Below are 24,875 nucleotides of genomic sequence, written 5' to 3'. Positions count from 1 at the left end.
GGAAGCCATCAGCGCCCATGGCCCTTTAGGAACTCTGCTCACCACCTGCTACTCTCATGAATCGAGGTCTGGATAGCTGATTCCCATGAGCCTGTCTCTTACAGCCTGGTATGAGGCCCTCACTGATCTGTTGCTGTGGGGTCCTCTGCTAAGCTTTTGCTTCCCTCTCTCATACTCCCTTCTGGTCTGTCACTTCCCAGAATCCATAACCCTTGAGGTCTGGCATGCCTAGCATGGACAACTCATCTTGGACATGATCTTAATCCTACCAGGACCTTTTTGCTTCCATCACTTCTTCCACTCCTTAATGGCACCTCCTTTCCCCCATTGTGTTTTATTTCAAATCCAAGAATTGAATTTAACTACCTTTCGTCTTTTCTCTAACTACCCTGAGCACTGAAGCTCACTTACTAAATATTTTCAATTTTTGAGAATTCCTTAAAACCTAACTTTATGCACCTGAATTGGTGCTGATTAATCTCATATTTTTCATGAAAATTCCCTTTTTTCCAAAAGTAAAGTTTATTCATAATAAAACTCTGGATATAAGAATACTGCGCAAGTTCTTTTAAGATCCTTAAGTGTCATGTGCATACATACGTTCCATTACTGTATGTTGTTACATTAAACCTTTAATTTGTTACGTGGCACAGTTGCCACTAGTGTGGCCTCTGTTGTTTATGGAGCTCAGCCCCTCAATATCTGGTAGTGGAAGGACTTAAGACATTTATTGACTATTGCCTTCAGAATTTTGGAAGGTTGTACTCGCAATAGAGGACATCTTTTACTCTCTACATAGTAGCTCCTTTGTCAAGAGTGCAAGTAGAGCAATGGGTACCATCTTGACTACGAGATAAATAAAAGAAAAATCTTTTAGAAATATGAAGGCTACAGTATCTGTGACAGATATAAAGTGGGTCTGCAGATTCCACTGCTGAAGAAATGTAATTATTTCTTCATGTGAATAAATTTTAGCAAATTGCAAATGTATAATGATTTATGATACTTTGCTACACCATTGTGTAACATTGTGTTTTATTGACAAAGCCCCATGGGTTTCTAGATGTACTTGAAATTCTCATTAGTCTCGAATTGCCTGGAGAGCTTGAGAGTACCCTCATTAGCATCCGGTGGTGGTCAAGTCAGATGCCTAAGGAAAGATGCTCAGCATTCTTACTTTATCAGGAGCAAGAAAACTCATGTGCCGATGGGTACCCACTGGTTAGGATAGGTTTCTTCAGCCAACATGCTGTGCATCTCCATGTCTCGGTGAGTCACATTGAAAGAGAATATGTGTTCTACCTAGAGATGAGGAAGAGAACAGCACAAGAGCAGGCTCTTCCACCCACTATGTCTATGCCAAAAATAATAACCGAATTAAACAAAAGCAGCAACTTGCACATAACACTCTATTACTTGCACATTTGTGCATCTTTCTAGAATCTGCTTTAATATTATTGGCTTCCACTCCAGCTACAATTCTCAGCCACATCGTCATTAAACTTCTCCTCCCCTCACCTTAAATGAAGGTGATATTTTTAGCCTAGGAATCTCTACCCTATCAAGGCCTCTAATAATTTTATAAATTTATATCAAATTTCCCCTCAACCTCCAAAGCTCTAAAGAAAACAACTCATATTTATCTAACTTCACCTTATTGGTCTTGCACTGTAATCTTGACAATATCGTGGTAAATCTCTTCTGTATCCTTTCCAAATCCTCCACCTTCTGTCTGTAAAGAGGCAACTAGAATTCCAAGCAGTTCTCCATGTGCAGCCTAACCAAACTTTCAGGTAGTTACAGTGCAACTTCCTTTTATTCAAAGGACCATCCAAAGAAGGAACGTATACTGTGCAGCCACTTCACCACCCTTTCAAGGAGCAACAGACCTGAACTCGCAGTTCCTTCTGCATATCAATGCTATTATGATTCCTGCCATTAACTGCACACTACCCCCCCACCCCTTAAATTTAACAGCACAAAGTTCAACGCCTCTCTCCAGATCAAACTCCATTTGCCATTCCTCTGCCATGATAAAACAGTAAGTCATCGGAGCGAAATTAGGATATTCAGCCCATCGAGTCTCCTCCACCATTCAAATCATAACTGATGTATTTTTCTCCTCTATCCTATTCTCCTGGCTTCTCCCCATAAGTATTGACACTCATACTAATCAAGAGCTTATCAACCTCTGCTTTAAATGTACCCACTGACTTGCCCTTCACAGTTGTCTCTGGCAATGATTCAATGCTTAAGAGATTTTTCCATATCATTTTGTGTTCTTGAATAATCTTCAATGTTGCCCACAACTCCACCAATCATAGTATTAAATGCAAACTTGTTAACCCACTACCTACTCTTTAATCAAAATCATTTATGTGTATCGTAAACAACAAGGGGCTCAACACTGATCCCTGTGGAACACGACTGGTCACAGGCCTGTGGCTAGAAAATACTTTTCCATCACTACCTTCTTCTGTGAGCCAACTAAATCCGAATCCAAACAATGAATCCCATATATTGTATCCCTTACCTTCTGGATCAGCCAACCGCAAAGAACCTTGTCAAATGCCTGACTAATAAAGTCCGTGGAGAAAAGATCCAGAGCCCTACCCTCATCAGTCACCTTTGTCACCTACTGAAAAAAATTAAATCAACTTTGTAAGGTATTCCCCGCCCTGAACAAAGCCATGGTGACTGTCCGTAATCAGATGTGCCTAAATCCTGTCTCTAATCGGAATCTATTCTCATGAACAAGTGTCACAAAATTTTCTGTTTTGCGCAGCATAACAGATTCAAAAATTGCTGTAAACTACATTTATAAAAATAAATAAATTAGCACAAAATAAGAGAAAAAGTGAGGTCGTGTATGTGGTTCATTGTCCATTTAGAAATCTGATGGTGGAGCGGAAGAAGCTTTCTGTTCTGTTGGGTGTTCGTCTTCAGGTAGCAGTGAGAAGAGGGAATGGGTAGTGAGCTCCTTTCCTGAGACACTTCCTCTTGTAAATATTCTTAATGGATTGAAGACGAATGTCCATGAGATCATTGGCCCAGTTCACAACTCTTTATAGCTCCTTCCTGTCTTGTGCCTTGGTACCTCCAGACCAGATAGTGATGCAACCAGTCAGAATGCTCTCCACAGTACACTTGTAGAAATTCGCAAGTCTTTGGTGACAGACCAAATCTCTTCAAACTCCTAATGAAGTATAGCCGCTGGTGAGCCTTCTTCATGATTGCATCAGCATGATGACCCTAGGATAGGACTTCAGAGATGTTGACACCCAGGAATTTGAAGTTCTCTACCCTATCCATTGCTGACCCCTTCTTCTGGCTCTCCATCCCATAGGGTGATGATGGTTCCTTTCAGTCAGTTTGTGGGATTTGATTGGAGTCGCTGTACAGGCACTACTTGCCACATACTTGGCAGGTGAGGCCTGGAGGGGCATCAGGGGCAAAAGCTCTGTTGTGGAGCATCCTGTACCTTTCCTCTGTTGTCTCTTTGAGCTTGTTCTCAGCAGCGTCCACATGTTTTCTGATGGCGTCCCTCCACTGTAACCGATCTTGAGCCAAATCCTCCCATGTTGATGGTGCAATGTCAGATTTCTTGAAGCTCCTGTGCAGAACATCCTCAGAATCAGAATTTATTGCCATGAACAAGTCATGAAATTCGGTGTTTGTGGCAGCATCATTATGCAAACATTCATATTATAACCATCTTACAACATTACTATAAAAAAAATTAAAATAATAATGCAGGAAAAGTAAGAAAGTGTCTTTGGTTCATTGATATTTCAAGAATCTGATGGCAGTGGGGAAGAAGCTGTCCTTTTGCTGTTGAGCACTCATCTTAGACTCCTGTACCTTTTTCCTGATGGTAGCAGAGAGAAGAGGGCATGGGCTGGGTGACAGGGTCTTTGAGGAGAGAGGTTGCTTCTTTAAGATGCTGCCTAATGTAGATGTGTTTGATGGAGTCTGGTGCCTGTGACATCGCAGGCTGAGTTAACAACACTATGGAGTTTATTCTTGTCCCGAGAGTTGATGCCTCCATACCAGGCAGTGATTTTGAACAACCAGCCAGAATGCTCTCCAAGGTACACCTATAGAAATTTACGGGAGTCTTCGGTGACATACCAAATCTCCTCAGACACTTCACAAAGTATAGCTTCTGGTGAGCCTTCTGTACCATAGTCGCTGGCTTTCTCATTTTCGGGTACTACTGGGCAGTTAGTTGGCTGTACAAAATGTCCTTGGGCAGTCTTCCGTCAGGCATTCTGACAGCATGTCCTGCCCAGTGCAGTTGGGCTGACACTGGCATTCCAGCTCGATAAAGGAGCTCGGTGTTGGAGACTTTGTCTCGCCAGGTGATCTTCATCAGAGAACATAGGTGACGCTGCTGCAGGTGGTCAAGCTGACTTAAGTGACTCTGATATGGGCACCATGTCACACATCCATAAAGGAAAGCTGATATGACAATGGCCCTGTACACCTTGCACTTGGTGGCCAACCTGATGTTCTGTGACCAAACCTGATCTTTCAGCTGACCAAAGGCAAAGCAGGGCTTTCTGATTTTTAAAATTTTATTTTTGATTTTACACACTCGTGCTTTATGATCAATACAGGAAATCAAACTTCCCCTTTTACAGAGCACTTTGTATCAATTTTTTTTTTGGTCTTTCTGTTTCTTGACTCAATCTCTACATCTAGAGAAGCTGAGGAGGTTATTGTTGCTGCCTAGGTAGAGTAACCTTTTGGCAGCATTGAGCCGAGTGTCATCAATGAGGACAGTTGGTTTTTCGTAGCTTGTGCCAGGGGCTGGTTTGTCAGTCTTGGCAACACTAACAAAGTGACTGGTGATCTCCTGTAAGTCTTTGAGAGTGGGCAACCAATGCACAGCCATGAGCAAACTGTAGCTCGTGCGCCACAATGCCCTGGAGTTTTGTTTTTACTCTCAGTCTTGCGAAGTTGAAGATTCCGCCGTCGCCTCTCATTTGTAGGAAGACCCTTAACTTCAGGTCTGATGTGGCATCCTGAAGAATAGCAGCGAAGAATAGTCCAAACCGAGTAGGAGCCAAAGCGCAAGCCTCTTTTACTCTGTTATTGATAGGAAATGGGTCTGACAACTCACTACACATATTGATGCGACCTTCCATACCTTTGTGGAACTGTTGGGTGATGTTTAGATGTGGGGAGGGGGGTGGGGAACAGAATAGAGAACACGGGCTGTCTCTATCAACAGTGTCAAACTTTGGTTAAATCAACATATGTGACATATCTCTGCTGCTCAAGACATTTCTCTTGGAGCTGCCTCAGTGAGAAGATCATATCCTCTGAACTACAGCCTGTTTGAAAACCACACTAACTTTCTGGAAGGATGTTATCATTGATGTTAGACACCAAATGTCTAAGGATGATCTTCACAAGACATTTTCTTGAAAATGACAGGAGATGCCATGATAATTGTTTCAATCTCTCTAGTCTCCCTTGTTCTTGTAGATGCTCATGACTGAAATGTCTTTGAAATCTTGTGGTGGTTCTGCAGCTCCCCACAACTTGTGAACAGCTGATGTAGCCATGATGTCAATGTTTTATCATCATATTGGTAGATCTCAGCTGCAATACCGTCAGGCCCTGGTGCTTTGTTGGGTTTTAGCTGTTTGATGGAGCGCAAGGAGTTCGAACAATATGGGTCGAGGGTGTACTCTGCCCAGTGCTTCATCGGTGGTGGTTCCTGGTCTATTCAATAGCCCATAGAAGTGTTCTTTCCATCTTCTCATGTGCTCTGACTTCTCAGTGAAGATGGATATACTGTCGTTGGTCAGGAATTGTGAGGAACCTTGCTTTGATGGACCATACACCACCTTGATTGCTTCATAGAAACTTCTTGAATCATTACAGTCAGTGAAGGCTTGTAACTCCTTGGCCTTGGTCTTTCATAACTCTGAGCTGCCTCTGTATAGATGATTTTGCACTCAAAAAGGCACATTTTTTGAAACTTGAGTTTGGGTGTCGAGCTTGGTGTGCAACTGCCTTAGCTCTTAGTAGGTCTTGTGCAGATTGGTTGCTCTCATCATACCAGTCCTCATCAAACTTGCGCTTGACTTTCCCCCAGGTGCCCTGGGCAGCGCTGTAGATCATTTCTTTGAAAGCATTCCAGTGCTCAGTAATATCGTCTGGTGGATTCTCAACCAGTCTGTTTAGAGAAGTTTCCATAGAGGATTTCAGGGCAACAACACACTCACGGTGTTTGAATTTGGTGCTGTTCAGCTTTTAGGGTGGTTCAGCAGCAATCAGTCTGCATGGAGGTTTGAGCAATAAACATAGATCCGACCACACCATTTGATGATCAGTTGAGCACTCAGCTCCACACTTAACTCTGGTGATACGAACGTCGGAGATGTCTCATCAAGTGGTGACCTAGTCAATGAGGTGCCAGCTTTTAGCTCGGGATGCATCCATGTGCAATTGAGCTTGTTTGGCAATCTGAAGTGTGTTACTAATGCACAGTTTGAATTCTGTGCACATTGAGAGAAGCTGTAGACCGTTACTGTTGCCAATCCTTTGGCATCCAATCACAGCAGGCCACTCAGGGGACTCCTTGCCAACCCAAGCATTAAAGTCTCCCAGCAAAAACAGTTTATAGGAAGTTGCCACGCTACTGATGCTTGTTTTCAATTTACTGCAAAATGCCTCCTTGGCTTCACTGGGATTAGTCAAAGTTGAGGTGTAAACATTGACTATGATGAGGAGGTACTTGCAGAGGGTATTCGCAAGGTCTGGTTTCGCTCATGTACAGCAACAGGCAGAATTGGTAGCTTTGCTGCGAGGCAGTTCTTGATAGCCAAGCACAATACATTCTCTTTTTCCCTCTTTGGCCCTGCTGGACCAGAAAAATATGTACCCTCCTTTCTCTTCACACAACATACCCTCTCCAGTGAGTCAGTACTCCTGGAGTGCCACAACGCCCACTTCTTGGACACATGGTCAACAAGTGCAGTATGTCTCTCTGGGGGGATCAGAGATAGCATTGTCCAATATTCCATGAGATGATTAGGACTGGTTCGTGTTCTCTTGATGACCTCTTCCTGAAGTCCACAATCAGTTCTTTAGTTTTGCTAATGTTGTGTGCAAGGGTTGTTGTGACAACATTCAACTACCTGATCTATCTCACTCCTGTACCCTTCCTTATTGCTGACTGTGTCGGCAAATTTGTAGATGCATTTAATTGTGCCTAGCCATACTGTTAAGGGTGTAGAGAGAGTAGAGCAGTGGGCTAAGCACTCATCCTTGAGTCCTATGTTGATTGTCAGTGAGAAGTAAGTATCCTCTCCTTGAGAATCAATAACTTGACAACAGCTTAGACTGTTAAAGGCCTGAAACTTCAATGAAATTTGTATTGCTCTGACTACTGTTACAAGCCCAGAGGACCCCAAAACCCAGCAGCAATAGATATTCACCAAGACAAATGGTTACTTAAACAAAAGTTCCTTTTAATTATCTTTATACATGAAAACAGCATCAAACTCTCATTTATTACTATTGACTTAACAAACCTAACAACCCCCTTCTAATTCTAAGCGCATGTGTATGCAATATGTGTGTGTTTAGAAAAGTTCTTTAATTCACAGTCCAATCTCACTTCTCATTCCTCCAAGTTCACTGGTTGCAGGCAATTCTTATACTGTGCACAGAATTTAACATTTATGAATTTCACCAGGTTTTGGTTTTGAAAGGTAAATGGTTACTGCTCAGGAAGGTTCTTGATGGTTTTCAGAGAGAGATTTGTTGTTCCTGGACATAAACTAATCCATTTTAATCAGCCACGTCAGTGTTTTGTTAAAGAAACTTTCCCCATCAGGGTTTTCTAGATGATAACTTCTTTCCTTCAGGTCACCACAGAAATCCTTTTTGTTTCCCTTATTTCAAGTGAAACATTAAGCAGCCAGTCCTCTCTTCTTGTATGGACTACAAGGGCTTTGACCAGGCTGAACCAAGAATTCACAACCTGTCTGCAAAATGGGGTTTTCTACAAGCTTGCCAGCTTGTCCTGTTCCAGTCCCACCTGTTGCTGCTAACTGTAAAACTGCAGAACTGATCTCTCTCTCTCTCTCTCTCTCACACACACACACACACACACACACACACACACACACACACACACACACACACACACACACACACACACACACACACACACACAGAGAAAAACCTGTTTGACTCCCTCTCTGCTTGCAAAAAAACTACATGGCCCTCTTTGAACAGCAAACAGCACTCCCAGATAGCCTGCAGCTCTGAACCTACTCCTCCTTCTTTCATCTGTTGCTTTTCAAAACAGCAATCCATTATTTAAGTTTCCTGGGCACTCCCCCAATGCTTTTGAAAGGCTCTCGGAGCCAGCCTGTCTGGCTTGAGTAGATCTCCAGTATTTTAAATAAGATCTGTTTTGAAGTGTGTATATGTGACCTACACTAAAAGATCTGCTCCAATTTATCTCTCAAAAACATATGTATAATCTGTCACACTACTATGAAGCTTATTCTCTACAATTAGTAGTTTAGGAGGGTTTATTGCATTGTACAATCTTGTGTTTTCATTTTGTGTAGAACATGTACTGTTGGAAATGGAATTTTCACAATTTTGCATTTATATCAGTAAACAAACAATACTATTTGTTTCAATACTTTTGCTTTATAGATAAGCTAAGAAGCTGATTTTAAATTTGCTCCATTAACTGTATTGACATTAGTTATTTACAAGCGTGCTTGATGACCTGGGAACAGGCTGACAAATTAAACTGGTAATAGCACTAGGAATGAGCATTTAAAGCAGGTGATGAGGACAGTGCTAACTTAAATTATGTGTTAGGAAAAAAGCAAGTCAAAATCAATTGATTAAAGTAATAAATTGATAAACAAATTGACAAATGAACGATTACATAGATTGATAAATTAGATGGGTGGGCAAATAAATGGATGGACAGGCAGAAGATTATTTTCCTCTTCAGGTTAAGTGGCTTACCATTCATCATTTTGTAACCAAAGATACTTTAGTCACAGTATCAGATACGATTACATGTTACAGGCTTGAAATCTCATTTAGTTGCATTAATTGGAACAAATAGAGATAAAATAGAAATGTATACAGTTTATACAAGTACCAAATACAATTCAATATTTTTATGTGCAATAAAGCTTTAATTTTTTTATCTGGATGTTCATTTTGCATTGTTAGGGTAAAGAAGAGATGGTCACAACTGTACCATTTGCAAGACCTCAAGATTTTGGACCATCCCTTGCTATAGTTTCTAAAGTGAATCGTATTCAAGATCAATTACTAAAAAGATATGACACAGAGCTTTACATGCACCTTAATCGACTGGAAATAGCTCCTCAGATTTATGGAATGTAAGTGATGCTTTTTAATGTTATCTGGTTTGCTCTGTTAAAAAGTTTTTCCTCATGCATGTTATCTAAAATATCATTGGACACAAACTCATCCCTTGTTGCAAATAGTAAACATGTTTATATACTTGCGTTCACACGAGATTCAGCTTCCAAAATTTACATATGTCATGATTTCAAAACTCAAGTTCAATATGCTTGTAGTACAGTACACCTTCAGTTTGGAGTACATCCAGCTGAGAACAAACCTCCTTTCTTGTGTTTTTCATAAAAACAGCACCATATAATAGTGAACTCTAGAGTAAGAAATGGTGATTTTATGAACTAAGACGTAGAAAAAAAATACCTCCATGGATTTGCTCCAGTGGAGCAAAAAAGAAATGCAGAGGTCAAATTACGTTTGTCTCTGTTTCCACAATTATCAAAGCAAAGGTTATTTTTATTTATTCTGGCAATGTGAGAAAGCAAAGAAATGCAAGGATGTGAACTGATATAATTCACTTGAAATGGTTTTCAAAAATTTTTCAAGTATACTTTTATGCCATTAGTAAAAAGTATGTGAAGGGATTCTAATGCCTTGCGAAATAGAAATAATATCTGTTGTGTATGCACTTGCACAATTAGGACTTGGAGACTTGGTGCTTTCTCATTCTTTAATACCATTAGACTAACATGGCTACTGACATACAGAGATATATATATGGGGGGGTGACATTATGATGTGGCATCATGTTGTACAGCAGGGTGGTCTTATACACAACACTCTTCCTCCTGTGCAATAAATGTTGAATGGGTCCCCTCTAACTACCATTAGTACATCGGGCCCATGACTATTAGTGCAAATTAGAGTACATATAATGAGTGATTATAATATGGAAAGGAACATTATGATAATTATGGAACATAGGTCTTCTTTCTCTCTTGGACCACTTCGCCATGGGATGCTAGAGGCTCGGGGCTGTTCTGGGTGGGACCCACCGATACTTGGGTCGACGGCAATTGTCAGCCATCAGTAGCCTCCGGGGTTCTACATGCTGGGTGCTTGTCACAGTCTAGTCGTCTCTGCCCCTCTTTCACTCGGCCCAAGGGGTTAGATTGCCGTGGCCATGGCAGGTCTGGTTCTACCTCCTCCAGGTCGTAGGTAGTTCATGGACTTTGGTGTCAGACAATTAGTCAATGTGTCGTTTCCACAGTCTATTCCCCACTAGAACAGAGTATGTACAGGGGCTCAACTTTTGTAGGATCATCCCTACCACCCATGGGTTTTGTATTTTCTGTATTCTTGTGCCAGTACTCTCTTGCCCACCCCAAGTGTTCTAGGTAAAGTTTGTGGCGATGTGGATTTTTCTAAATGGAGGCCCAGATCCGGGTGAACTGTGAACAGTCTTGTCCACAGGTTGCGGCCAAACATCAATTCTGCTGGGGTGCGTTTTGTGATAGAGTGTGGTGTGTTTCTGTACCCCAGTAGAAAATCTGAAATTCTGTGAGTCCAGGAGGTGTATAGGTGTTATTTGGTTTTCACCACCTTTTTGAATGTTTGCACAAAGCATTCCACCTCCCATTCGTACTCGGGCGATAGGATGCTGAGAAAATATATCTGATGTTGTTGTCGCACATAAATTTCTTGAAAGGTTCTGATGTAAACTGGGGTCCATTGTCCGTGACCAGTTTGTGAGGTAATCCATATGTAGCAAACATGGCTTATAGACATTCAATTGTAGAATCGGTTTTGGTGTTTCTCATATGTGAAACTAGTGGCCATTTGGAATATGTCCACCACTATAAGTAAAGTCTCTCCCATGAATTGCCCCGCGAGGTCTACGTGAATCCGATTTCCACGAGTTGGCCTCAGCCTGCGGCACTTTCGGCTGCATTGCCTGACATATTTTGCATTCTCTCACTGTTGTTTCAATATCTTTGACTATTGATGGCCACCAAACATGCATCTGGGCCAGCGCTTTCATTCATACCATTCGTGGATGGTTGTGGTGCAGCTCTAATAATATGGTGTTCTGTTGCAGCAGCTACACTGCTCCTGCAATAACACACACAACCAGACGGGTTGAGCTCAGTGAGCAGACTAGTTTATTGCCGGCTGCTGGGCTGCACTTATACTCCCAGCCCGAACCTGGCTGAGAACCACGCTGGAGGGTGCTGACGTGGCATCACGTGGTCCTCCAGCGTGGGCTTCTGAGCCCCATGCTGGAAGGAAGAGAAAACCCCCAACAGCACCAATTTGGCCGGCTGCCACACCATGTGGCTTACAAGCAAGGCCGGTTCGCCTGCCTAGTGGTGAGCCGCCACACAGCCCTCCCCAGAACCGGTGCCAATGTCCTTTTTCGCTGGGTGGCCTCACTTCTTGGGCTGAGCTATGACCACGGTTTCGGTGGGATAGACGTGCGCTGGCTTCAGCCTGTCCACGGTTAACAGCTCCTGCCTGCTGTCAATGTCCAGCATGAACGTAGAGCCGGAATGCTGTACAACCCTGTTCGGCCCCTCGTACGGTCGCTGCAGAGGTGCCATGGTCGTGCCCCGCCAAACAAATACGTACTCCATGGAAAGCAGTTCACTGGGAATGTGAGACGGGTGGGTGCCATGTCTGGATGGCAGTGGGGGTTTGAACGAGTCCTGAGGTGAGGAAGTAGTTCGTGCAGCGACCGCTGGTGATTGTGAGGTGCATTGACGAACTCACCAGGTAGTGCCAGTGGCGCACCATAGACCAGCTCAGCTGATGACGCCTGCAGATCTTCCTTGGGAGTGGAGCGGATGCCCAGGAGCACCCAAGGCAGTTCGTCCGCCCAGTCAGGACCAGTGAGGTGGGCCATGAGTGCCGACTTAAGGTGGTGGTGCAAATGTTCGACCAGTCCATTGGCCTGCAGGTGGTAGGCCGTGATGCGGTGTAGCTGGATCCCCAACTTGTTGGTGAGCTGTGCCCAGAACGCAGATGTGAACTGGGTGCCCCAATCGCTGGTGAGGTGACCCGGGACGCCGAACCAGGCGTCCAAACCATGCAACAGTGCTTGTTGGGAGCAGGAGTCGGTGGAGGCGTCTGGCATCAGGATCGCCTCAGGCCACCAAGTGGTGCGGTCCACCATCGTAAACAGGTAACGTTGTCCACGTGAATGTGGCTGAACCATTCCCGGATGTACTTGAACTCCTGTACGGGCGCCCTGGTGTGCCTGTGCACCTTGGACGTCTGGCAATGGGTGCATGTTCTGGCCCAGCATGCGATCTGCTTCCGCAGCCCATGCCATGCGAACTGTTTTGCCACCATCCAGACCGTGGACCTGATGGACGAATGTGAAAGGTCGTGGATGTGGCGGAAGACCTGCCTGCACCACTGCTGCGGAACCAGTGGTCGTGGATTGCCCATGGAGATATTGCACAGGATGGTACCTTCGCCGCTCGGAGTTGGGAGGTCTCGGAACCCAGGCCCATGATGGCAGTCTTGAAGGCCCTCGTCTCATCATCAGACTTCTGGTCCCGGGCAAGCTGGCCAAAATCAAGGCCGGGCGTCAGCGCACAGATGGCCGGTCACGAGAGTGCATCAGCAATCACATTGTCCTTCCCTGCTTTGTGCAAATGTCAGTGGTAAACTCCGACACGAAGGAGAAGTGGCACTGCTGGCGGGCCGACCAGGGATCCTTTGCCATTACGAGCGCCTAGGTGAGGGGTTTGTAGTCGGTGAAGATGGTAAAGGTTCTCCCCTCCAAAAAAATAACAGAAATGCCACACCACCAGGTAACTCGAGGTTGAAGGCACTATACTTGCATCCGGCAGGTGGAGCAGGCAGCAAAAGAATCCCAGCAGCTTCCAATGTCCATTCACTTGCTGCTCCAGGATGGCACCGACATTTGTGGCAGAGGCATCGACAGAGAGTGCCACATGCAGGTCAGTGTGCGGGTGGGCGAGCATGGTGGCCTTCGCGAGGGCGTCGTTGGTGGCCTCTAATGTGGTGCAGCCTTCTGGGTTCCAAGCAAGCATTTTGTGCTTGGCTGCGATGAGGGTGAATAGTGGCTGCATGATGCGTGCGGCTCCCGGGATGAAGCGGTTGTAAAAGTTGACCATACCCACGAACTCCTGCAGCCCCTTGAGGCTGTCCGGGCGTGGGTACTCCCTGATAGCGGTGACCTTCGCAGCAGTGGGCGTGGCTCCTTCGGCCGTGATGGTATGGCCCAGGAACTGCATGGACTCTTTCCTGAACTGGCAATTAGCCAGGTTGATGGTAAGGCCGAAATCGGCTAGCCCGGAGTAAAGGGCGCGTAGGTGGGCCTTGTGTTGTGCCTGGTCCTTGCGATGAGGATGTCATCCACATAAATAAAGACGAAATCCAAGTCCATGCCCACAGAGTCCATGAGGCGCTGGAAGGTCTGAGCGGCGTTCTTGAGCCCGAACGGCATGCGCAGGAACTCAAACAAGCCAAAGGGGGTCTTGGGTATGTCCACAGGGTGCACCGGGATCTGGTGATATCCAAGCACCAGGTCAACCTTGGAGAAAACCCTCGCACCATGCAGGTTGGCCGTAAAGTCTTGGATGTGAGGGTGGGGTAATGGTCAGGAACTGTTGCCTCGTTAAGCAGTCGATAGTCTCCACAGGGACGCCAACCGCCGGAGGCTTTCGGAACTGGGTGGAGCAGCGAGTTCCACGGGCTGTCGTATTGCCGAATGATCCCCAGTTCCAACAGATGCAAAAAGTTCTCCTTCACCACCTGGAGCTTGTCAGACAGGAGCCGGAGTGCCTTGGCGTGAACCGGTGGGCCCTGGGTGGGGATGTGGTGGAACACCCCATGGTGCAGCGTGGCAGTGGAGAACTGTGGCTTGATGAGTGTCAGGAATTCGTCCAGGATTCGCTGGAACTCGTCGATTGGCGTGCTGATCGTGGCCATCTCCGGTTGCTCCGAGCGGGAGGCGTCGAGGCAAACGGCCTGGAAGGTACGGGCGTCCACCAGGCGACTACCTCAAATGTCCACCGAATAGGAAGTCTGCACCCAGGATGGCAGTTTGGAGGGATGAGACGGTGAACCTCCACCTGCTTAGTGGTAAGCCACCAAAGTTCTGTCATTTGGGCCGGACAATTGTACAGGTACCCCAAAGTAAACATCTTTCTTCAACTGATAGTTCATGGCAGCATGTGAAATAAAGCTTTCAGGTCTTTTGGTAAGAACTCAGACTCTGGCCATCCATTAAGGGTGAAATATAAGACTTTGCTTAATGTGGGCTTATTTTGGGTTTGCCAATTCATCTGGGCTGTAATGGGGAGTTGTTGCAGTTGTTCTTGGTTGATAGTTGCTGCTTCTGCTGTCCATTTAATAATGTCTTCTTTTTGTTCAGTTTCAGGTAGTGGTTAAGTGTGATAAAGCATCCGCATGGCTGTTGAGTGTTCCCGGTTTATGTTTTACCTTGTAGTTGTATGCGGCGAGTAGCATGGCCCATCTTTGAATTCTGGCTGCAGCTACTATTGGTATCCCTTTGTGGGGGCCCAGAATCAAACTTAGAGGTTTGTTGTCAGTGATTAGGGGGAATGTTCTTCAGCAGAGATATTGGTGGAATCTTTTTACCCCAAAAATTATTGCTAATCCTTCTTTTTCCAGTTGTGCGTAATATCTCTTTTAGTCGATTGACTGTGTTTTTAGTTTCTGTATTCTAGTACCATTTTTGATCTTTTGCAAATAAGTGGTTTAGGGGGCTGCATAGTATAGACACGTTAGGGATATGTTTCCGATAGAGATTTATGACTCCTAGAAAGGACTGTAATTCCGACTTGATGGTTGGATATGGGGCTTTGCAAACGGCTTCTGTGGCTGCTCCTCCTTGTTGATTGTAAATCCCAAGTATGTCACTGAGGGTGGCATGAAGACACATTTATCCTGTCGTAATCGTACATTGGCCTGTTGTAGTCTGTTTAGGACCTTTTCAATGTTTTGTAAGTGTTCCTTGTCGTCTCGGCCCATGAAGATGATATCATCTGCTATTCCATGTAGTAATTTGTCCATTGTAGCTTGAAAAAATCACAGGTGCTGCTGAGATTCCGTATAACATGTGTGTATAGGTGAACAGTCCCAGGAGGGTACTGATTGTCACAAATTGGCTTCATTCTTTATCCAACTCTATTTGTGACAAATCTAGTTTTATGAACTTTTTCCCTCCATTTTGTGCTTGGAATAGTTCTTCTGTTTTGGGCTTGGGGTATTCAAGTACTTTTAGTGCCTGGTTGATGGTGACTTTGTAATCGCAACAAATGTGAATCTCACCGTTTGTTTTCCGTGCTGCCCATCTTTTTACACCAAAAATTATTGCTAATCCTTCTTTTTCCAGTTGTGTGGAATTGCATTCGCTTATATTAATGTCCATGAAGCATATGCCACTGGTTGCTCACCCTTCTCTGTTATTTGGGACAATACTGCTACCAGTCCTACTGGTGAAACATCAAAGGCTAGAATCACTTCCTTGTTTGGGTCGTAGTGGATCAGAACCTCATTTGTTGACGTTAATATCTCTTTTAGTCGATTGACTGTGTTTTTAGTTTCTGTATTCCAGTACCACTTTTGATGTATTCTATTGGTTCTAATATGCCTTCATCTTTCAAGCTATTTAACTCGGCTTCAATTTTTCCTTTCATTGCAAATGGAACTGTTCTGGCTTTGATGAACTTTGGTTCCATATTTTCTTTTAATTGCTGTTAGGCTTGAACCCCTTTGATCTTTCCCAACCTTTGTTGGAAGACCACAGCGTGGTCGTTGGGGATCTGGCTGAGTTCTGGCTGGGTGTTGTCTTTGTGGTTTAGTCAGTATTGATCCGATCTACAGCCAGTCTAGGGGAATGTGTTGTAGCCAGTTTCTTCTGAAAAGTGCTGGTCCCTGGGTATCTACAATGTAGAGCGATAATGTTTTTGGTGGTTGTTGCTTGTATTGCACCTTGACCGTACATTTCCCAAACATTTTGATTTTGTCTCCAGTAACATATCTCAGTATTACTTCAGCTGTTTTCACCAGAAGGTGTGGTAGCAAGCATTGCTTTAAATGTAATGGCATTAGAGACACTGCAGGTCCTCTGTCGAGCTCCATTTTCAGAGGTTCGTTGTTTATTTTCAGTTGAATATAAATCGCTGCGTTTTTTTCATTTATCCTTCGGTTATGTGGGACTGCAGCTGTTGTTTCGTCCTCTTCAGAGCTGTTGCCATGGTCGTTGTCAGGGCCAGTCTCTCTCTTTGCTAGCATTTTGACCTCGGCTGGGTAGTTATCAGCATTTTGAGTCCAGCTGCATTTTATGGTTTCTTTAATTGGACATCTTGCCTTGATACGTCCTTTTCTCTTTGATATGTCCCCTTTTATTGCAGCAGTGGCTTCTGGAATTTTTTAAGAAACAGTTTTTTGGACAATGGTTGTATTTCTCGGAACGGAAGCACTGTTGGCAGGAAAACGTCCCGATCAGAAGGTCTTGTTTGCCCACATTCAAATTTTTGTCTGGCATTTCCAAGCAGCAGGCAATTCTATATGCAATCTCAAGAGTTACTTCGTTTTCTCTTGCCAGTAAGTTTTGCTTTGCCTGGTAATCTGCCAGCCCTATCACCAATCTGTCTCAATGTGCTTGGGTCAGAAACTGCTCAAAGTGACAGTGCTTGGACAGTTTACACAATGCTGATATTCAGGTATTCACTTACTGCCTTCGCTGGTATTTGTTTCCTTTCATAGAATCAGTGCCTTTCTGCCATAACCGGCGGTCTGGGACTTAAGTGGTTCCCCAGTGTTGTGCATAACTCAGTGTATGTCTTTATCCCTGGGTCCTCCAGGGACAGCAAGTTTTTAAGGAGATCGAATGTTTTACTGCCCATTATAATGAGAAATATGGCACGTTTTCAGTTTACTGAAGCTTTAATAATATTATGGGCTACATAGTAGTGGTTAAACCATTCTACTGTTAAACCCCAACTTTCATCTGCTTCGTTGAATTCTCCAAACTTTGCCTCCGCCATCTTGGTGCACCCTCACTTTGATCTTTGGTCGGGAACTCACGGAGCTCATTAGGTAGTTACTTTTTACATTTATCCTTTTGCTTCTTTACCCAGCTGGTGCATGGAGCACCCATAGGGTTCGTTTCATTACTCAACAGCACTGTTGTGTATCTTTCTTCTTCTTCTTCTTTGGCTTGGTTTCGCGGACAAAGATTTATGGAGGGGTAAATGTCCACGTCAGCTGCAGGCTCGTTTGTGGCTGACAAGTCCGATGAGGGACAGGCAGACACGGATGCAGCGGTTGCAGGGGAAAGTTGGTTGGTTGGGGTTGGGGGGTTGGGTTTTTCCTCCTTTGTCTTTTGTCAGTGAGGTGGGCTCTGCAGTCTTCTTCAAAGGAGGTTGCTGCCCGCCGAACTGTGAGGCGCCAAGATGCACGATTTGAGGTGATATCAGCCCACTGGCGGTGGTCAATGTGGCAGGCACCAAGAGATTTCTTTAGGCAGTCCTTGTACCTCTTCTTTGGTGCACCTCTGCCACGATGGCCAGTGGAGAGTTCACCATATAACACGATCTTGGGGAGGTGATGGTCCTCCATTCTGGAGATGTGACCTACCCAGTGCAGTTGGATCTTCAACAGCGTGGATTCGATGCTGTCGGCCTCTGCCATCTCAAGTACTTCGATGTTAGGGATGAAGTCGCTCCAATGAATGTTGAGGATGGAGCGGAGACAACGCTGGTGGAAGCATTCTAGGAGCCGTAGGTGATGCCGGTAGAGGACCCATGATTCGGAGCCGAACAGGAGTGTGGGTATGACAACGGCTCTGTATACGCTTATCTTTATGTGGTTTTTCAGTTGGTTGTTTTTCCAGACTCTTTTGTGTAGTCTTCCAAAGGCGCTATTTGCCTTGGCGAGTCTGTTGTCTATCTCGTTGTCGATCCTTGGATCCGATGAAATGGTGCAGCCGAGGTAGGTAAACTGGTTGACCGTTTTGAGTTTTGTGTGCCCGATGGAGATGTGGGGGTCTGGTAGTCATGGTGGGGAGCCTGGCAGTCATGGTGGGGAGCTGGCTGATGGAGGACCTCAGTTTTCTTCAGGCTGACTTCCAGGCCAAACATTTTGGCAGTTTCCGCAAAACAGGACGTCAAGCGCTGAAGAGCTGGCTCTGAATTATGTATGCATTTACTCAATTAGGACTCGGAGACGTGGTGCTTTTCTCATTCTTTAATACCATCAGACTAACATGGCTACTAACATTCAGAGAGATATATATATATATATATGGGATGACATCATGACATGATGGACAGCAGAGCGGGCTTATACTGTTATTACTGCAAAGTTAAATTTAATATTTATTGAGTCGTATGTTTAAAACTAATGAGCTGTTACAGTATTGGGTATTAAGGCATAGGTATAAGGATACTGATTTATTTTTTTAAGATTATCTTTTTTCTTGAATAGGTGAAAGTTGTCTCCAGTTCTCATTTGGTTGTGTGCTGACTTTAAAACAATTGCAGTAGTAATGAATGTTCATACAACTGTGTCCACTGTGCTGTTCTTCACAATAAGTTTCAGGATTTTCCTGACATTTGTCATCTCACTAACTGGTTTGTCTCATTTTCTTCTGGAGCATTGATACATTTATTTAATTCCAATTCATTGGGATAAATCCAAAACATAATGAATCTTGGAACGTAACACTGTGCCACCACTTTAAGACCTGGAAAATGTTGATGTGAAGGTCCTGTGGACTGGTTGGCTTTTGGTCCTACTAGTGGAACAATGCCATCAGTCCCTCCCTCTCGCTCCTCATTTTCCCGTAGTCCTGATGAGCCACGATTATATTAACAATTGGACAGGATTAAATGGCCAACTCCAATATCCTGCATTTTTATGTGAAGTAAACATCTAACATTTAATAATCTCCTTTCTCCAAAGTTCCCTTTCCTGGAAATTAAGGATAAACCCCGTCTTATTACACAAGGTAATATCTGAAATTGATTGGAGACATGACAGACTTCAGTTGCTGTGATGTTGAACAAAGATCTGGAGCAAGAACCAGTGGGTTAATTTTGTTTTCCTCTGATTTTGACTGTCTGATTCCAAGACGTGTGTCTCAAGGAAACTGCTAAATGCAGCCTGTGAAATCAACCTTAATCCATATTTGATCAATACTATTTTTCTAATCTATACAAAGATTAAAATGATGCTGGATGATTGAACTGCTTTTGCTAAATGCCCCTCTGATTTCTTCACCAATACTTTATTCAACTCCAAATCTTGTCCATTTTTCTGCCTTCTGCTGTCTACTGACTTTCCAAGCCCAAATCATTTTCCATTATACCTTGTATCTTACATTATTGTAAAGGATTACTATCCACTTTACACCCCTGTCCATTTTCTCTGTCCTTTCCAAAAAATCAAGTGTCCTCGTATATTTAGTTCCCAAGCACTACCTTTGATAGGTAGTAAAGGATTGAACTAGGAGTAGATGAGAGCAAATAAGTATCTTCTTCTTTGGCTTGGCTTCGCGGACGAAGATTTATGGAGGGGGTAAAAAGTCCACGTCAGCTGCAGGCTCGTTTGTGGCTGACAAGTCCGATGCGGGACAGGCAGACACGATTGCAGCGGTTGCAAGGGAAAATTGGTTGGTTGGGGTTGGGTGTTGGGTTTTTCCTCCTTTGCCTTTTGTCAGTGAGGTGGGCTCTGCGGTCTTCTTCAAAGGAGGTTGCTGCCCGCCAAACTGTGAGGCGCCAAGATGCACGGTTTGAGGCGTTATCAGCCCACTGGCGGTGGTCAATGTGGCAGGCACCAAGAGATTTCTTTAGGCAGTCCTTGTACCTTTTCTTTGGTGCACCTCTGTCACGGTGGCCAGTGGAGAGCTCGCCATATAACACGATCTTGGGAAGGCGATGGTCCTCCATTCTGGAGACGTGACCCATCCAGCGCAGCTGGATCTTCAGCAGCGTGGACTCGATGCTGTCGACCTCTGCCATCTCGAGTACTTCGACGTTAGGGGTGTAAGCGCTCCAATGGATGTTGAGGATGGAGCGGAGACAACGCTGGTGGAAGCGTTCTAGGAGCCGTAGGTGGTGCCGGTAGAGGACCCATGATTCGGAGCCGAACAGGAGTGTGGGTATGACAACGGCTCTGTATACGCTTATCTTTGTGAGGTTTTTCAGTTGGTTGTTTTTCCAGACTCTTTTGTGTAGTCTTCCAAAGGCGCTATTTGCCTTGGCGAGTCTGTTGTCTATCTCATTGTCGATCCTTGCATCTGATGAAATGGTGCAGCCGAGATAGGTAAACTGGTTGACCGTTTTGAGTTTTGTGTGCCCGATGGAGATGTGGGGGGGGGCTGGTAGTCATGGTGGGGAGCTGGCTGATGGAGGACCTCAGTTTTCTTCAGGCTGACTTCCAGGCCAAACATTTTGGCAGTTTCCGCAAAGCAGGACGTCAAGCGCTGAAGAGCTGGCTCTGAATGGGCAACTAAAGCGGCATCATCTGCAAAGAGTAGTTCACGGACAAGTTTCTCTTGTGTCTTGGTGTGAGCTTGCAGGCGCCTCAGATTGAAGAGACTGCCATCCGTGCGGTACCGGATGTAATAAGTATAGATTGTAGGGAAGTACAGAGAGGAGAAACTATACAAGAAATAAGCACTTTCCATTCATAAAAACTGGCCCAGTTCAGTATTCCCAACACCTAATCGTTTTCAGGTTTCTACATCTGCAGCATCTATCTTTTGCATTACTAAACATTGCACTCTTGTATAGATCACACTTTCTGTGGTTTAAATGACAAAAATGTGATCTTTGAATCATAGAAATGTTCACACTTAGATGAATAACAGACACTGAATAACCAAATAAAGAAATGTGATGTCATTTGAATTTATTTCCTTGTTGGTAGTGTCCATAATCTCCCATTTGTCAAAGGCATTATCTCACTTTTATCCAAATTTACCTTACACCCCAAATCCTTCTTTTAATTCTCCAGTGTGGTCCTTAGAAACCCCACCCCTTGGAGTCCGTCAAATACACCAACACATCGTCAGCAAAAAGGTTGATTTTGTGCTCCACCTGGGCCACCTTAATCCCATTTATGTCTGGATCATGTATAATGCCTGTGATAACTAGGCCATGTTTTGTACATATGCTAAGCAGGACTTCATTCCAGAAGAACCATTTCAAAGATCATATTCATGCCATTTCCAGGGAGAATGTCCTCTGTGGGGATATCGATTGAGGCACGGTCAAGCTCTGAGTTGAGTGATTTCATGGCATTCTATTCACCATCAAACATTGACACATATGCACTCTGGTTATTGCTGATGAAGTATCATTGATTTCTGCATGGAATTCTGAAAGCTGACTGATGAGCTTGATTTAATTGCAAAGACAATATCTGTCACTATTTTCTCAAAAATGATGGAGTTCCTCCACCTTTTCTCTGCAGATAACCACCTTGTCTCACTCAGGGTAGTGACAGTGATTTTTATTTCTCCTAAAGAGCCTGGTGACACCTATCACATTTCTTTTTTTTTTGAAAATTTTTTGATTTTCATACTCGCAAAATTCAAAGAAACAGTATAATCTTTCAACAATCATACAATATGCAGAGTGTGTGTTTATTCCCACCTCCCCACCCCCACCCTTATCCTACTGAAAAAACAGTCAATTAAATTGTACAGATACAAATTCCAGTGGGGTCATAGACCATTACAAAAACCTTGGAAAAGGAAACATCCAAGATGGCTAAATAACAAAGGCTAAAAAATAAACCTTAAAACTAAACTAAAAAAGTACTTTGCGTGCACCATGTCCCACTTTCTTGGTCACTTTTGTTTCCCTGCTAGGACGGAATGCTATCGTACCCCTGTTTCGAAGAGGGGGTGCTAATCTATCTGTGTATTTCAAGTAAGGTTGCCACACTCTTATGAATGTGTCGTGTTTCTTCCTTAGATTGTAAGTGATTTTTCTCTGGGGAATGCAAATCTGCATGTCCATATTCCATCGTGTGGTATTTAGTTTGGAGTTAGGCTTCCACGAAACCACGATACACTTCATGGCTACTGACAAGGCGACTTTCACGAATGGAATTTGATCTTTGGTCAATCTAAAACTCACATCCCCAATATCTCCCAGAAGGTAAAACTCTGGATCCTGTGGAAAATCCACTTTTGTAATTTTTTCAGGATGGTCTTCCCAAAGGGGTCTCACCTTTGTACACAGCCAGATGAAGTGTACAAAAGTTCCAACCTCCACACCACACCTAAAGTGCATTTCTGAATTTTGAGGATTTGATTTGTGTAACTTTTGTGGTGTGAGGTACAACTGGAGCAAGAAAGTGATGACCCCTGTCCAGACACTGATCTTGCCACCGCTCTTCATTGATTGTTGTGCCCAAGTCCAACTCCCATTTCTCCCTCAACATGTGTTAGCCTGGCTTTGACCCCTCACTTTGGAATATGTAATACGTCTTAGAAATAAATTTACAGATGTTCCCCTTTTGAATTAGAATCTCCATGTCATTACATTCACGTAGAGTATTAGATGGTCCCAATTTTTCCCTTAAGATAGCTGAAGAATAATGATCTGTTGGTCAAATCAACTGCTCAGATGACATAAGATGCCCACTTTGTAACAATCCCAATACTCCTGATTCCTTTCTGGCACCCAGTGTCCAGGATTTTATTACCCAGAGTTAACGGTATTAAATTATTGTGGTCAAGGGCCTTTTGAGGGATATCCTCACCTTCCATCATTGTTTTACTCTTTTCTATGTTAGGAGTACATGCTTTAGGATGAGGCAATCCGTTTTCTTTGAGAATAATTTAGTATCCCACTTGTATATGAAATCTTTGGCTATCTCTTCGCTTAACAAGAGTAGTCCAATTTGCACCCGGGGATGCCTCCCTCAAAGAGTGAGGTGATAAACCTTGTCTGGGGTGCCCAGTAATACCTTTCTATGGAGACTCTAGCTATTTTCCCATTCCACAGGAACTTTCTGACACACTCGTTAAGCACTTTAATAAAAACCCTGAGTCAACAAAATGGGTAACAATTGGGAAATATATTGGAGCCTTGGCATCACCTTCTTTCTGACACAGTTGACTCTGCCCATCAATGGAGGGCAGAGTCCTCCATCTGACCAGGTTCCCTTCATTCTTCTGGGGCAAAGGGAGATGATTGTTTATATAAATTATGTATACCCCACATCTCCATCGGGCACACAGTTTACCTACCTCGGCTGCACAATTTCATCTGATGCAAGGATCGACAATGAGATAGACAACAGACTCGCCAAGGCAAATAGCGCCTTTGGAAGACTACACAAAAGTGTCTGGAAAAAAATCCACCTGAAGGAACACACAAAGATCAGCGTGTACAGAGACGTTGTCATACCCACGCTCCTGTTTGGCTCCGAATCATGGGTCCTCTACCGGCATCACCTACGGCTCCTAGAACGCTTCCATCAGCGCTGTCTCCACTCCATCCTCAACATTCATTGGAATGACTTCATCACCAACATCGAAGTACTCGAGCTGGCAGAGTCTGCAAGCATCGAATCCATGCTGCTGAAGACCCAACTGTGCTGGGTGGGTCACGTCTCCAGAATGGAGGACCATCGCCTTCCCAAGATCGTATTCTATGGCGAGCTCTCCACTGGCCACCGAGACAGAGGTGCACCAAAGAAGAGGTACAAGGACTGCTTAAAGAAATTTCTTGGTGCCTGCCACATTCACCACCACCAGTGGGCTGATATCACCTCCAACCGTGCATCTTGGCGCCTCACAATTCGGCGAGCAGCAACCTCCTTTGAAGAAGACCGCAGAGCCCACCTCACTGACAAAAGACAAAGGAGGAAAAACCCAACACCCAACCCCAACCAACCAATTTTCCCTTGCAACTGCTGCAACCATGCCTGCCTGTCCCGCATCGACTTGTCAATTACCAACGAGCCTGTAGCAGACGTGGACATACCCCTCCATAAATCTTTGTCCGCGAAGCCAAGCCAAAGAAAGAGAAAGAATATCTTTATCTACTTTAATCCCCAGATATTTAATTTAGTATCTTGATGCCCCTTCTTATGAATGTCACAGATCAGGTGGTGGAGACTCATACCCTCCCAGAGTCTTTCTCAACAGCGATTATCATGGTGATTCCCAAAAAAGACAGGGACCCATTGAAGCCCTCCTCACATAGGCCTATTTCATTATTGAATACAGATTATAAAATTATTGCAAAAACATTGGTGAATAGGTTGGCAGAATATTTGATAAGATTAACAAAGCCGGATAGAGTGGGTTTTGTAGGAAAGAGGCAATCGGCAAACAACATAGCTAAATCTGGTATACCTGGCATAATCGGGGGTGGGCCCAGGAGTAGCCATAGCTTTGAATGCGGGGAAGGCCTTCAACACATTGGAGTGGGACATTCCATTCAAGGTACTGGAGAAATTTGGATTGGGACAAATATTTATTAATTGGGTAAAGACACTTTAACACAAGCGAAAATTGTAACAAATGG

At 44.2% G+C, this 24,875-nt stretch overlaps 1 protein-coding gene across 16 annotated transcripts in view; it reads left to right on the top strand.

Moving 5' to 3' along the window:
- tbc1d5 (TBC1 domain family, member 5) overlaps nucleotides 1-24,875 on the top strand; it is a 538,200-nt gene that overhangs the window by 309,954 nt on the left and 203,371 nt on the right. For all 16 annotated transcript variants that reach the window (XM_069913037.1, XM_069913049.1, XM_069913042.1 and 13 more), the window contains one exon: nucleotides 9,229-9,401. In XM_069913037.1, coding sequence (XP_069769138.1) covers nucleotides 9,229-9,401 — 173 coding nt within the window. The remainder of the gene's footprint in view (nucleotides 1-9,228; nucleotides 9,402-24,875) is intronic.

This window comes from Narcine bancroftii, chromosome 1 (assembly GCF_036971445.1).
Source record: "Narcine bancroftii isolate sNarBan1 chromosome 1, sNarBan1.hap1, whole genome shotgun sequence".
Taxonomy (NCBI): Eukaryota; Metazoa; Chordata; class Chondrichthyes; order Torpediniformes; family Narcinidae; genus Narcine; species Narcine bancroftii.
Note: the sequence above shows the minus strand (reverse complement) of the source record. Positions and strands in the feature narration are given on the sequence as shown.